This window comes from Petaurus breviceps, unplaced genomic scaffold (genome assembly GCF_028583685.1).
Source record: "Petaurus breviceps papuanus isolate PSGF00001 unplaced genomic scaffold, PetGlider_PUasm1.0 37, whole genome shotgun sequence".
Taxonomy (NCBI): Eukaryota; Metazoa; Chordata; class Mammalia; order Diprotodontia; family Petauridae; genus Petaurus; species Petaurus breviceps.
This window is the reverse complement of record NW_027186296.1, coordinates 42,010,100-42,022,037: the sequence shown is the minus strand read 5'-3', so window position 1 is coordinate 42,022,037 and position 11,938 is coordinate 42,010,100. Positions and strand designations below refer to the sequence as shown.

At 38.5% G+C, this 11,938-nt stretch overlaps 1 protein-coding gene across 1 annotated transcript in view; it reads left to right on the top strand.

The window, feature by feature from the left end:
• TLN2 (talin 2) overlaps nucleotides 1-11,938 on the top strand; it is a 569,404-nt gene that overhangs the window by 483,555 nt on the left and 73,911 nt on the right. The window contains exons 47-48 of the mRNA XM_069098382.1: nucleotides 1,209-1,310; nucleotides 4,258-4,377. Coding sequence (XP_068954483.1) covers nucleotides 1,209-1,310; nucleotides 4,258-4,377 — 222 coding nt within the window. The remainder of the gene's footprint in view (nucleotides 1-1,208; nucleotides 1,311-4,257; nucleotides 4,378-11,938) is intronic.

The window sequence follows — 11,938 nt, the reverse complement described above, 5'->3', positions numbered from 1 at the left end:
GATAGATAGATAGATAGATAGATAGATAGATAGATAGATAGATAGATAGATAGACAGATGGACAGACATATGTATATTTTGATACATATGTTTCATTTGAATCATTTTATTTATGAAAATCTAGTGACATAATTCCAAAATATCATGTAAATTTCTATTATTTTTTGTAAGGAAGGAAGAAAGGATAGAACCTGATGCTGCAACTTTCTTATTAAGTGAATATCACTGGAATGTGAGAGTAATTCATAAAATTTTTCTTAACTGAATATTTCAACCTTTGATAATATAAGCAATTTCATTGCTATGTTGTTATCCCCACTTTGAGTGATTAAACTGCATTAGCCTCATCTCATCTCTTATTCTTCACACTTTGCAATGAGTCAACCATAGGGCCATTTGGCTATGTCTCCATTTTTTTGATAGGGAAATGGATGGTCCAGCTGGAGTTGATGTTGATGACATTAGTAATGATTACATTCCAAGTAGTGACGATGATTATATACTCCATATTATACCACATGTTTGCAGTGTTCTTTACTGCCATTTTTTATTCCTCATTAAATAACAGCACTAATTAATGCCTTTTATCTAATGAGATCCTAAATGCTTTTTTGCTTCCTCTTTCTTCCTACATCAAACCCATCCTGCACACAGATGCCAAATTAACCATCTGAAAACATTACTCACATCTTGTTACTCCCCTCCCTAAGACCCTATGATTCCCTCCCCACCACCCCCACCCCCCGCCCACTGCCTATCATGTCAAATCTGTGTTCTTTTGCCTAGTTTTCCAAGGCCATCCGTAATTTGACCATACCCTTTTTCCTCACTTACAGTGACTTTCTCTTGGGGCCTATTATATTCTTATATGTAACCCTTCCCCTATCTCTTTAACCTCTCTTTTTCACTGTCTTTCTTTTTCTCCTGTCCCTGAAGGTGAACATTTAATACTAAGGAGACCATGTATCTCATTATCTTCAACATCTCCCTTCTCAAACTCCATGTATCCTTGTGCAAACTGAGCCTCATTCTAATATGTTATTTGTCTAAAATGCCCTCAAGGACAGTTACTAATAAAACTATTGGGGTCACTTATGATTCCATTTAGGGCATTGTGCTATGATTCTGTAACTCTGTGTCCTAACAGAAATAAAATTTTCTCATCATGATGATAATCATTAAATTAAATTATTTTCTACTCAATCTAGCTGGATGAAGGCACTCCTCCAGAACCAAAGGGAACTTTTGTTGACTACCAGACAACAGTGGTGAAATATTCCAAAGCCATTGCTATAACAGCACAAGAAATGGTAAGTGGGGAAGGTACATCCCCAAGCACTGTTGGATTTGTTTATTTTTAATTCCCTACTCTTCACACCACCCAGTCACCAAAGCCTGCTTCCATATTGGGAAGGCAGAGGAAATATGTTTCTCCAGGTTGTTTTTTTTTTCTTTTCTTTTTCTTTTTTGGCTAAACCAGCATAGACACAATTCATGGCAGATATCTAGCTACTTGATCCTCTAGAACATTGGTATCAAACTCAAATAGAAACAGATTCCTGTGGGGCCACATATTGACTTAGAAAACCACAATTTAATATTATCTATGCTAAATTTTTATTTATTTTGCTTAACATTTCCCAATTGCATCTTAATATTTCAGGCCACATGCACTCCCACTCAGGAATTTTGTGAGCCAGCCCAGGCCAATGAGTTTAACACCTTTGCTGTAGAGAACCAAGTCCCACCCATTATGCTGGAGTTGATCCTGTATGGAAACAAATTCCCCAAACCAGGACTAGTGAAAGCTATTGTATGGGCATGGAAAGGAGAGAGTGAGGTGAACAAGGGAAGGAAAATGAAGGAAGTCAGTCAGCAAGCATTTATTATTTATTAGTCATACTGTGTGCCAGGAATGAGAGAGAAGATAGGGAAATGACAGAAACAGAAAAAATAGATTTTTCTAGTAGTTGAATTAAGCAGATTAATACACTTGTGGAATAAATTTTACTCAACTAAGGCAATAAAGTAAAACTTTGACAAGACAAAACACATTTGTTGAGATGAAACTTTGCCTGGAACTTAGCTCAATATGAAAGTAATCATTTAGGTCCATAGATAAAGGACAGCTGAGTAACCTAAGAGAAAATGGTTTCATAAAAGTAGACCTTGGTTTTACAAAAGTAAAAAGAAGTGACTTCTGTTTAAACAGAATAAGTAAGACTGTATGGAGGAAAAGAGTGACATTCAACCGATGAAGATACAACAGTCTAGATGTTGGGTTTAAGTTACATGCAGTCAGTAATATCCGTCAGATACCCTTTTATTTGCTTGATACATAAGGCCACACTTGGGCATCCAGCATCTTTTGTAGCCAGACCCAAATCATTCTCTTAACTTAGCCCTGGTCTTCCTTCCCTACAGTCCAAGGTCCCATATCCGAAAAGACTTTGTCATGTGAACTTCTGTCCACTAGAGGCTGACCTAAGACCAGCAAAGTCTTTCCCCTCCCTCTGGCTGCTCAGTTCACAGCCCTGCCTGGTCTGTAGCATGGTGGTGTTCTTTTTTTCTTAGAGTAGGAAGGAGTGGCAGCGTTCATCCTAACGTAATGGAAAACATTTGGGAATCAAGGCCAGAGGTGGTGATTCTCATGGGAGGGCTGTGTTTGACAGAATATAAGCTGAGTCAGTTCTCAAGCTTGACTTTTGGAGAGAAGCACAATAAACTAAGGGGATTTGTTTCGCTAACTAGTTACAGTGTTTGTCTGTCCCCCAAGTGTCCCTACAGTATCTCCCTGGCCCAAGTGCCATGCTGACTTGACTTAACTCTTAATGTCTATGATGTTGATGAAGCCCTAGCTTTATACTTAATCCCCGCTTATGAGACAGCTGGTGCAAATACTTTGAGTTTTCAGAAAATTATAGCCATATGCCTTGGGGTTAACCCCCAAGTCATTGTGCTTCATTTTGATGCAAACAGAAATGAAGCAATACTTTGGCTCTCCTTGTTCCATTTTGGGCCTAATGTTCATTTCCTGGTGACCCACATGGTAGGTCTGAAACCTAGCAATCATTTTTGTATAAACATATGGTAAGCTCCAAATGGAGAATCCTGTACAGCCTCTCTTGCTTAAGGGTTTTATTATTTATACCACAGAAAGATGGCTGTCATCTCTAAAACTAAGAGGGAAAAAAGAATGTAGGGAAAAGCAACTTTTCTTTCTGGAAAGGGGAATGAAAGGTCATTTCTGGGAGGTATTACTAAAACAATATTTGGAGGGAAATAAAAGGAATTTGGGAGGGGAGTAACTAGAAACTCACTTAAGCTGAGCAAATTGTAATGAAGTTTTTCTGTAACAAAAGTAACTTGGAAGAGAACTCTTATTCTTCTTCATGCAAAACAGTGGAATTTGACCATTTTGATTTGCTACTTTAAGCTCTCTCCTTAATTCATGTCAGAAATTTTATTTCCCCCCAGTTCTTCAGGTCTAGAACTGTTTTAGGTTTAGGGTTTTTCCCCCTAGAACACTTATTTTATCTTGTGTTTTCCAGCAATTTACTTTCTCACCCCTCCTTTTCTCATGCCCAACATGACCAAAAGAAGAAGTCTTAACCCCAGTGGGCTCATGAAAGTTTGCTAGGTCCATAGCTAGCCTAGCTCTATGCTATTCTCCCATTATTCCTATGGAAAAGCAATCAGCCTGACACTGAAAAGTTTGGACACTTCTAGAATTGAGCCAATAGTGGACCAGCCACTTGCTGGTGACTGGGGGAGAGGAATTAAGGGGAAGAGAAGGAAATGAGTGTTTGGCACGTGCCCATGCATTCCCTTGCACATTCCTCCAAGCGTGGATTTCCACCTTGTGTTACTGGCCTGGCAAGAGAAGCTAGCTGGCTGCTGCTACTACTCATAGTTGCATCGTCCATGAACTAGGCCAAGCAGGTTGTGCTGAAGAAACGGAAAGCCTAGCCTGTTCTCTGTGCACATTCTCAATGCTGAGCATGCTACCTGTGCAACCTCCCCCAGCCCTGTGCCTGCCAGCACAAAGGGGAGAACAGCAGTGGGGTAGAGGGAAAGTAAACAAAGCATGTCTGTCTGGGTTTGGCTTTGCACAGTTATCTTCAGAAACCATAACCCTAATGCACCTGTTGCAGGGTTAAAAAAGAAGATCATTTGGCTTCCAAGTGGTATTAACCCATTATTCTCATGCATTTTTTATATGTGTGTTTGTGTGTCCTGCTTGTTTTCTTTTTCCAGATGACTAAGTCGGTTACTAACCCGGAGGAGTTGGGAGGACTTGCTTCACAAATGACCAGTGACTATGGGCATTTGGCTCTCCAGGGCCAAATGGCAGCAGCTACAGCTGAACCAGAAGAGGTCTGCCATCTTAAGACCTCTATTTTAACTAGTGAATGCACACTGATGTTCATACCCATATTACTCTCCCCAGCTCATTTTCACTATATGAGACAGGGCCAGATAGTCAAAGCCTGGTTTATTTTCCCTTATTCTTTCCTCCTGGGTCTTGGATAAAACAGCTGCAGGATTTCCCTGAGCCTGATTTCCTTTCTAGCCACCTGGCTGGAGCTTGCCCCACTCTTGGACCTTCCAAGACCATGGTAAAGTGAGTATAGCATATAAACTCCCAGCTAGAAGAGGTCTGTTTTCTGTGCCCTTCTAGGTCACCCACTATCTAGGTTTGTTGGCTCTCACAGTACATGACATCTGTGAGCTAGGGGTTACCTGATAAAAGAATAGGGGGTAGGGAAAGCCTGTGCTGTCTGGACATAGACACCAGGGTGATCTCTCTATGTGATCCTTAATCTGCTCCTCCCTGGAGCCAGTTAACTTAGCTCACTTATACCTTTGTGTTTTTTCAAAATATGGAAGAATTATAGGATATCATAATTGGGTGGGTCATTCATGGCCATCTAGTTCAACCCATACCTGAAAAATTATCCTTTCTACAACATACCCAGCCCATGGCGGCCAATTCCACTTTGGGATAGCTCTAATCATTAGGAACTTTTCCCTGACATCAAGCCCAAATTTGACCCTTTGCAGCTTCTTTCTATGATTCCTGATTCTGACAGTTGGAGCTAACAAAACGTGGCAGACCCCTCTTTAGTAGGACAGCTAAACAAACCTGTGAAACAGCCCTGAGTGATGGAGTTTAGCCACTCCCAGCTATGTGCAGCCTACCTTCTCTGAACAAGTTACCACCAAAGTCACTGACTGTGCTGTTTTTAAAATCCAGATCAGACCCACATTCTGTGCTTTGTGGGGGCTCCCCCTTTGTCTCTTAACTAGTATATTTTTGGTTTCCTTCTGATTTGTTCTTTGTCCTCGGCCAAATCTTCTCCCCTGATTCAAGGCAGACATCTGCATCTCTCCAGACTGATCCTTACTACAACTTGGATTTCTGGACATTGGGTCAAACGTCTTCCCTCATCATCTCTGAAATCACCCCCCATGGTGGTTGTGGTCACAAGAACCTCAACAGATGATTCGTAAGATGAGTAGGGAAACATCTGGCCTAATGATGAAATCCGTGTACTTCTCACTCCAAACATGTAGAATCTAATTGGATGATTCAGTGATTGCCTTAGGTGGTAGGATCCTTGAGGAAAATGCAGATGGACCAGACCTTAAAGGGAAAAGATCCACAGAATTGTGGGAGGTAAAGCCTGGCAATAGTTTGGCCATAACAATCAGTGCTCTCAGCAGAGAAAATATTGTTCTTTTTTTTCCTCAATAGTATTTTTCCCCCAGTTACACATAAAGATAGTTTTCAACATTCATTTTTGTAAAATTTTGAGTCCCAAATTTTTTTTTCCTCCCTCCCCAAGTCAACAAGCAATCTGATATGAGTTATGCATGTACAATCATGTTAAACATATTTCAGGGAAAATATTCTAAACCTGTAATATAACAAAATGGTGTAGATTACAGCTGTCATTGGGAAGATGAAAGTAACTAACTACATTCCTGAGGCAGAAGACTGAATTATCTTTTTTTTTTTTGCCTTTATGATTAAGGTTAGTATCCCTTGAATTACTAAATACTGGCATTTCTTCCCATTTTTTTTTTTTTGGAGGGGGGAAGGCAGGGCAATTGGGGTTAAGTGACTTGCCCAAGGTCACATGGCTTGTGTGTCAAGTGTCTGAGGCCAGATTTGAACTCAGGTCCTCCTAACTCCAGGGCTGGTGCTCTATTCACTGTGCCACCTAGGTGCCCCTGTTTTTTTTTTTTTAAATATGTTAACTCAGATACCTAAAGATGCTTTAGAAATAAACATAGAAGTAAAAGTTGCTGTCTAATGTATGGCATGAGAATGGCATGTAATTATATTTGTGTAAGCATGGAGAAGCAGCATGTCATAGTCCAACAGTTTTCCAACTTTTTGGTCTCAGGACCACTTTAACTCTCTTAAAACTGAGGACCCCCTCCAAAGAGCTTTTGTTTATGTGGACTTTATGTGATACTTATTATGTGATATTTACCATATTACCATTCACATTACCATGTTAATACAGAAGTAATCTTGTTATTACAAAAATAATTTTGACCTTATGGACCCTCTGAAAAGGAAGGTCCCTAGACCTTACTTTGAGAACTAAGGGCATAGTAGATAGGAAGCCAGCTTTGGGGTCAGGAAGACCTGAGTTCAAATTCCACCGCTGAACACCTCCTAACTGTAACCCAGTACAAGTCACTTAACTAGTGACACAGCAAACTCTCTTATTCATTGTTTTTTAAAAATATACAGAATGTGCCAAGTGGAATTGCTAGACATTTTCTTCTTTGGAAGTTCTTTATTCCATTGTAATCATGTCCAGCATACTCCATTTTTAAAAAATTTATATATGTCTTACATATAATTTGTATAATATAAAAAAATGAACTGAACCCAAGGTTCTAGAAATAGCTACAATCCTGAATTTTGATATTTGAACATGAGTTTTTATATGTTAAACTATAGCAGGATTAATAATAGAATAACATTAATATAAACCCCTTACCCCCACCAACTCCCACCACAAAGAACTCTGCTGGTATGAATCAGTGATTCAAGTCAGTACCAAAACTAAACTGATTCCAAATCCAGACTTGTGTTGATACTTCTGCTATGATGGCTAATTATTTTAAGAAGAATGGTCTTCAGAATATATTATGTTTGACTTTCATAAAGCGAAAAGGATTTTTACATTGCAGTAAGAGAGAACTTGACTAAGCAAAAGAAAGAACTCCCATACTTGAAGAGGAATTTAATATTGAAAGTGGTAAGTATGGTAGACCAGAAAGAGCATTGAACTTGGAGTCAGAAGATCTGGCCTGGAGACCTGCCTCCTGCTTGTCCTAGCTGTGAGACTGTGGATAAATCACTTAATCCCTATGAAGCTTAACTGGGACTAATACTACCTGGGATACAGAACTCCATTTTGTAAACTTTAAAACACAATATGAGTCTGAGCCATTATGTTATTGTTTGAAGAGATTTGAAACATTCCCAAAAACCTTTAAAAGTACCTATCAGCCACCATCTCTCTAAGTGTAGATCTTTCTAAGGCATTGGGTTGTAGACCATATGATCTATGGGGTCTTTTACTGTCCTAAGAGTCAACAAACCACCCACCCTCTGTAGAAAATGAACAGAATTTTTATTGTAATAGAGGCAAAAGCAAAATATATGGAAATGAAAAAAGTCAAGAAAGGAAATTATCTGCTAAAAACATAGCTGCAAATTCCTGTAGATACTGATCTCTCAAATATTCTTCGGTTTATAGTGGCCAGCGTCTTCATTAACTTTTCATTTTGTTGTTTTTTCACCATCACATCTTGAGTTGCATTTTGCATTCCAGACAAAAGAACAATGTAACCTGGAGTGAAAAGAAATTGGGGCTAGGAATATAATACTACCTGTGGTTTGCTAAGGGAAATTCCTTTTGTGTGTTTGCCAGACACATATTAAAGGGAGGGGGCTGGGAGATCCCTGAAACCACATTGCTTTCTTTTCCCAAGAACTGGGAAACATTCATATGCCTAAAAGGACCCTCCATTATGGCATGTGAAAACATTTAAATCCAATCCAAATAAACAGCCCCAGGACCCCATTCTTCAGAGTCTCAAGATATGCTTTGCAGAGTTTACATTCCGCCCTATTCCATGACTGTATAAAACCAAATACCCTCCTGGCTTTCAGTGGAATATTCTTGTTTATTTCAAAATATCACAGTGAGGACCTCTTTGCCACCTCAAGATAACAAGCAATTTTCTAGTGTTCAGTGTAATAAAAGTAGGCACTTAGGTTTGCTGTAGTCCCTCTTCCCCCAAAGGAGCAGGATATCAGCAGTAGAATTCTCTACAAGTTTCTTGCTCTAAGATACTTCATTAGCAATTGTGAAAGCAATTAATTATTCCTGTCCTTCACACATACTTTCCCACCTCCATCAATTTCTATATCTTTAAAGAAAGGATTCTTAACTTTTTATATGATCCCTCTGACAGTTTGGAGAAGCCATTGAACCCCTTCTTAGAATAATGTTTTAAATGCATACGATAAAAGATACATAGGATTACAAAGAAAACCAATTGCAATGAAATATAGTTACCAAACTATTTCTTTAAAAAGTTCACAGACCTCAGGTTAGGAACCCCTGCTATGGAGCCTTAAAAGAAGTTAGAGTAACAATATCCTACATAAATCATTTTATCAAAACCTTACTTAAACCCTATGACGTACGTAGTACAATTATCATCCTTATTTTGCAACTAATGAAACTACCTCAAAAGAGACAAGTTATTTGGACAGGGTCACACAGCCAGTAATGACAACCAGCATTTTTTATTAAGATCAGCAAGCATTTATTAAGTGCCTACTGTGTGCCAGGTAAGCATCTCAAAAGATGCTGGGGATCGCACAACAAAGAATGAAAGAATCCCCATACTCAGAGAGCCTAAGATTCTTCTCTAAGAGTCAGATCTGCCGCACTTTAAAGTTTACAAGGTATTTGCCCAACAGGAACCCTACAAGAGAGGTAATTCTCAGCCCTTGATATTATTCCCATTTTACAGATGAGTCTCAGAAAGGTTAAATGACAGACCATGGCTGTAGGTTCATAAATTTAGAACTGTGTAAGACTTCAGAGGTCATCTGTGCAATCCCTTCATCTTACAAATGAGGAAACTGAGGCCTACAGAAGTCAAGTGGCTTGACTAAGGTCACACCAGTCATTATAAGAATCAGGATTCCAACTCAAGTCCCCTGACTTCTTTTTTAAGTGTTTTTTATACCACACACTCCTACAAAGAACACTCAATTTGACATTTGGAAAAATAGCTTCCACTATCATCACCCTCATTCTTGCTAACTTAGAATCTTTCGAGAACTGTCCTTGTGGGAGTAAAATTTTTATTTAATCTTATTCCAAATATAAATTTGCTATCTTAAAAAGAATAACATGCAAAGAAAAAAGTTGATTTGTTTGGTTGTATTCAGTAAGGTAAATGATCATGTATTTCTTTTTTTTTTCTTTTTTTGCTTTTTGGAGGGCAATTGGGGTTAAGTGACTTGCCCAAGGTCACATGGCTAGTTTTTGTGTTAAGTGTCTGAGGCTGCATTTGAACTCAGGTCCTTCTGACTCCAGGGCTGGTGCTCTATTCACAGCCACCCCCATGTATTTCTTTAACACAACAAATAGAATTTGAATTAGAATCCCAAAAAGACTAAACTTTTCATTTCATTAACAGAGGCCTAAGCCCAAGAAGCAACTTAATTGGGATACAGAATTCTTTTTTTCCCTTTTTGTTCAAGAAAAGCGAAGGGGTTTTTTTCCCCTTAATTTCTACAAGCAATTATATTACTAAAACTACTGATTTTTTTTTTTTAACAAGTCATTGTATAGATCAAAGAATCTTAAGATTCTATATTAAGAATAGCTAAAAGGGACCTTAGAGGTCATCCACACCAGCCCGCTTTGTTTTTTTTTAAGGTGATCGGGGTTAAGTGACTTGCCCAGGCTCACACAGCTAGTATCTGAGGCTGGATTTGAACTTAGGTCCTCCTGACTCCAGGGCTAATGCTCTATCCCCAACCCTTTCATTTTATAAATGAGCTAACTAAGGCTAGGATAGGAACAGGTTTTGACAGAAAATTGTTTGCCCAAGGCCATAAACTACTAAGTGGATGAGCCAGCACTCAACCTAGGACTTCTAATACTAGAATTATTGTTCATTTGTGTCTGACTCTTTGTGACCCCATTTGGGGTTTTCTTGGCAAAGATATTGGAGTGATTTGCCATTTTCTTCTCCAGCTCATTTTACAGATGAGGAAACTGAGGCTGACAGGGTTAAGTGACTTGCCCAGATTCACATAGACAGTAAGTGTCTGAGGCCAGATTTGAACTTGAGATGATGAGTCTTCCTGACTCCAGACCCAGCACGCTATACCCCTCACCACCTAGCTGCCCTAACTCTAGAATACTGACTTGGTATTCTACTGATGCATGCTGCAAGCAAAAACAGCTACCTTCTTGTTCACATCATAGCCTCACAGAATTTAGAGCTGAATGTTATCTTGAACATTTTCTAATCCAGCAGCTCTCAGACTTTCTATTATTAGGCCCCCTTAACCCCAAAAGGCTTTGCTTATATGGGTTGCATTCAGTGGTATGATAGTAAATGTTTAATAACCAGCTTGGGGGGGAAGGGGAACGGGACTTGTGTGCATGATACACTTTTAAGTTTAATCTTCATTATTAACATTTTCTCTGTCACTTTCATAAGTCTAGCCAATCAACAAAACAATCAAGCCCTTATTTGTAGCATTTGCTGATTTACAAGGTGTAAATGCTCAAACTGAAAGTTTAACAGTCTACACTCACAAGCCAGTTTGAGCTGGTTCCAGCACAATACTGGTTATGTCTATCAATATTTACCATATTATGAATTAAATTAAAATGTTTTCCTATAATTAATTTTAAAATGAATTTTAAGTCCATTACATGATAACATAATTAACATTTTAATGAAAAAAAAACCTATTTTCCAAAACAAAAAATAGCAAGAAGAATGGCATTGTTTTACATATTTTTGCAAATCTCTTAATGTCTGGCTTAATTGAAGACAGCTGAATTGTCCTGTATATTTCTGGATTCAATCTGTTGTCATATGTTGTTTTGGTAGAAGTATATGATGAAAATATGACCTCACACAGATATACAGCTGGAAAAGGAATATGCATTTTTATTAGGACAATAGTATCTTAATATTATTATGAATGTAGCTTTGACCTCATCGATGCTCTGAAAGTCCATGCTCATGGGTCCGTGAACCAGTTTGAGAACTATTAGCCTAATCCACCCCCCTCCAGTAATAATTAAAGTACTTTTAGGTTTGTAAAGTACTTTAAACATAATATTTTCTTCTCATAATAGCTGTAGGACTTTTTCTGAATCAGTACATGTTGTGGCATTGCTCAAGTCTGTTAGATCTAAATAAACATCAGGGGTGAGGCGGGAAGGGCCTTTGCACTGGTTACATATCGCTATGCTTAACAAACATGAAAAGTATCCAGGGTGAAACCGCTCTCATTCTGAAACTGATTCTTGAGACAGTCTGAGCTTGATGTAGTGGAAAGACTATTAGACTTGAAATCTGGACTCAATCCTTAATGACCTTAATTGATTAATTAGTGAATGGATTTAATCCTACCTCAGTTGTGACACTTTAGCTTTGAACCAATGAAAAGTCACTTAACCCTTCATAGCCTTGGTTTCCTTATCTGTAAAATGGGTGTGGTAATATTTATGCTACCAATCTTAAAGTGCTACAGAATGCAAATCATCATCATCATCATCACTATTATCATTCATCACTGTGATTTCTCTGGCATAGTAAACTCCAGGTGAGGAAACTTCAATAATAATAATACTGAATT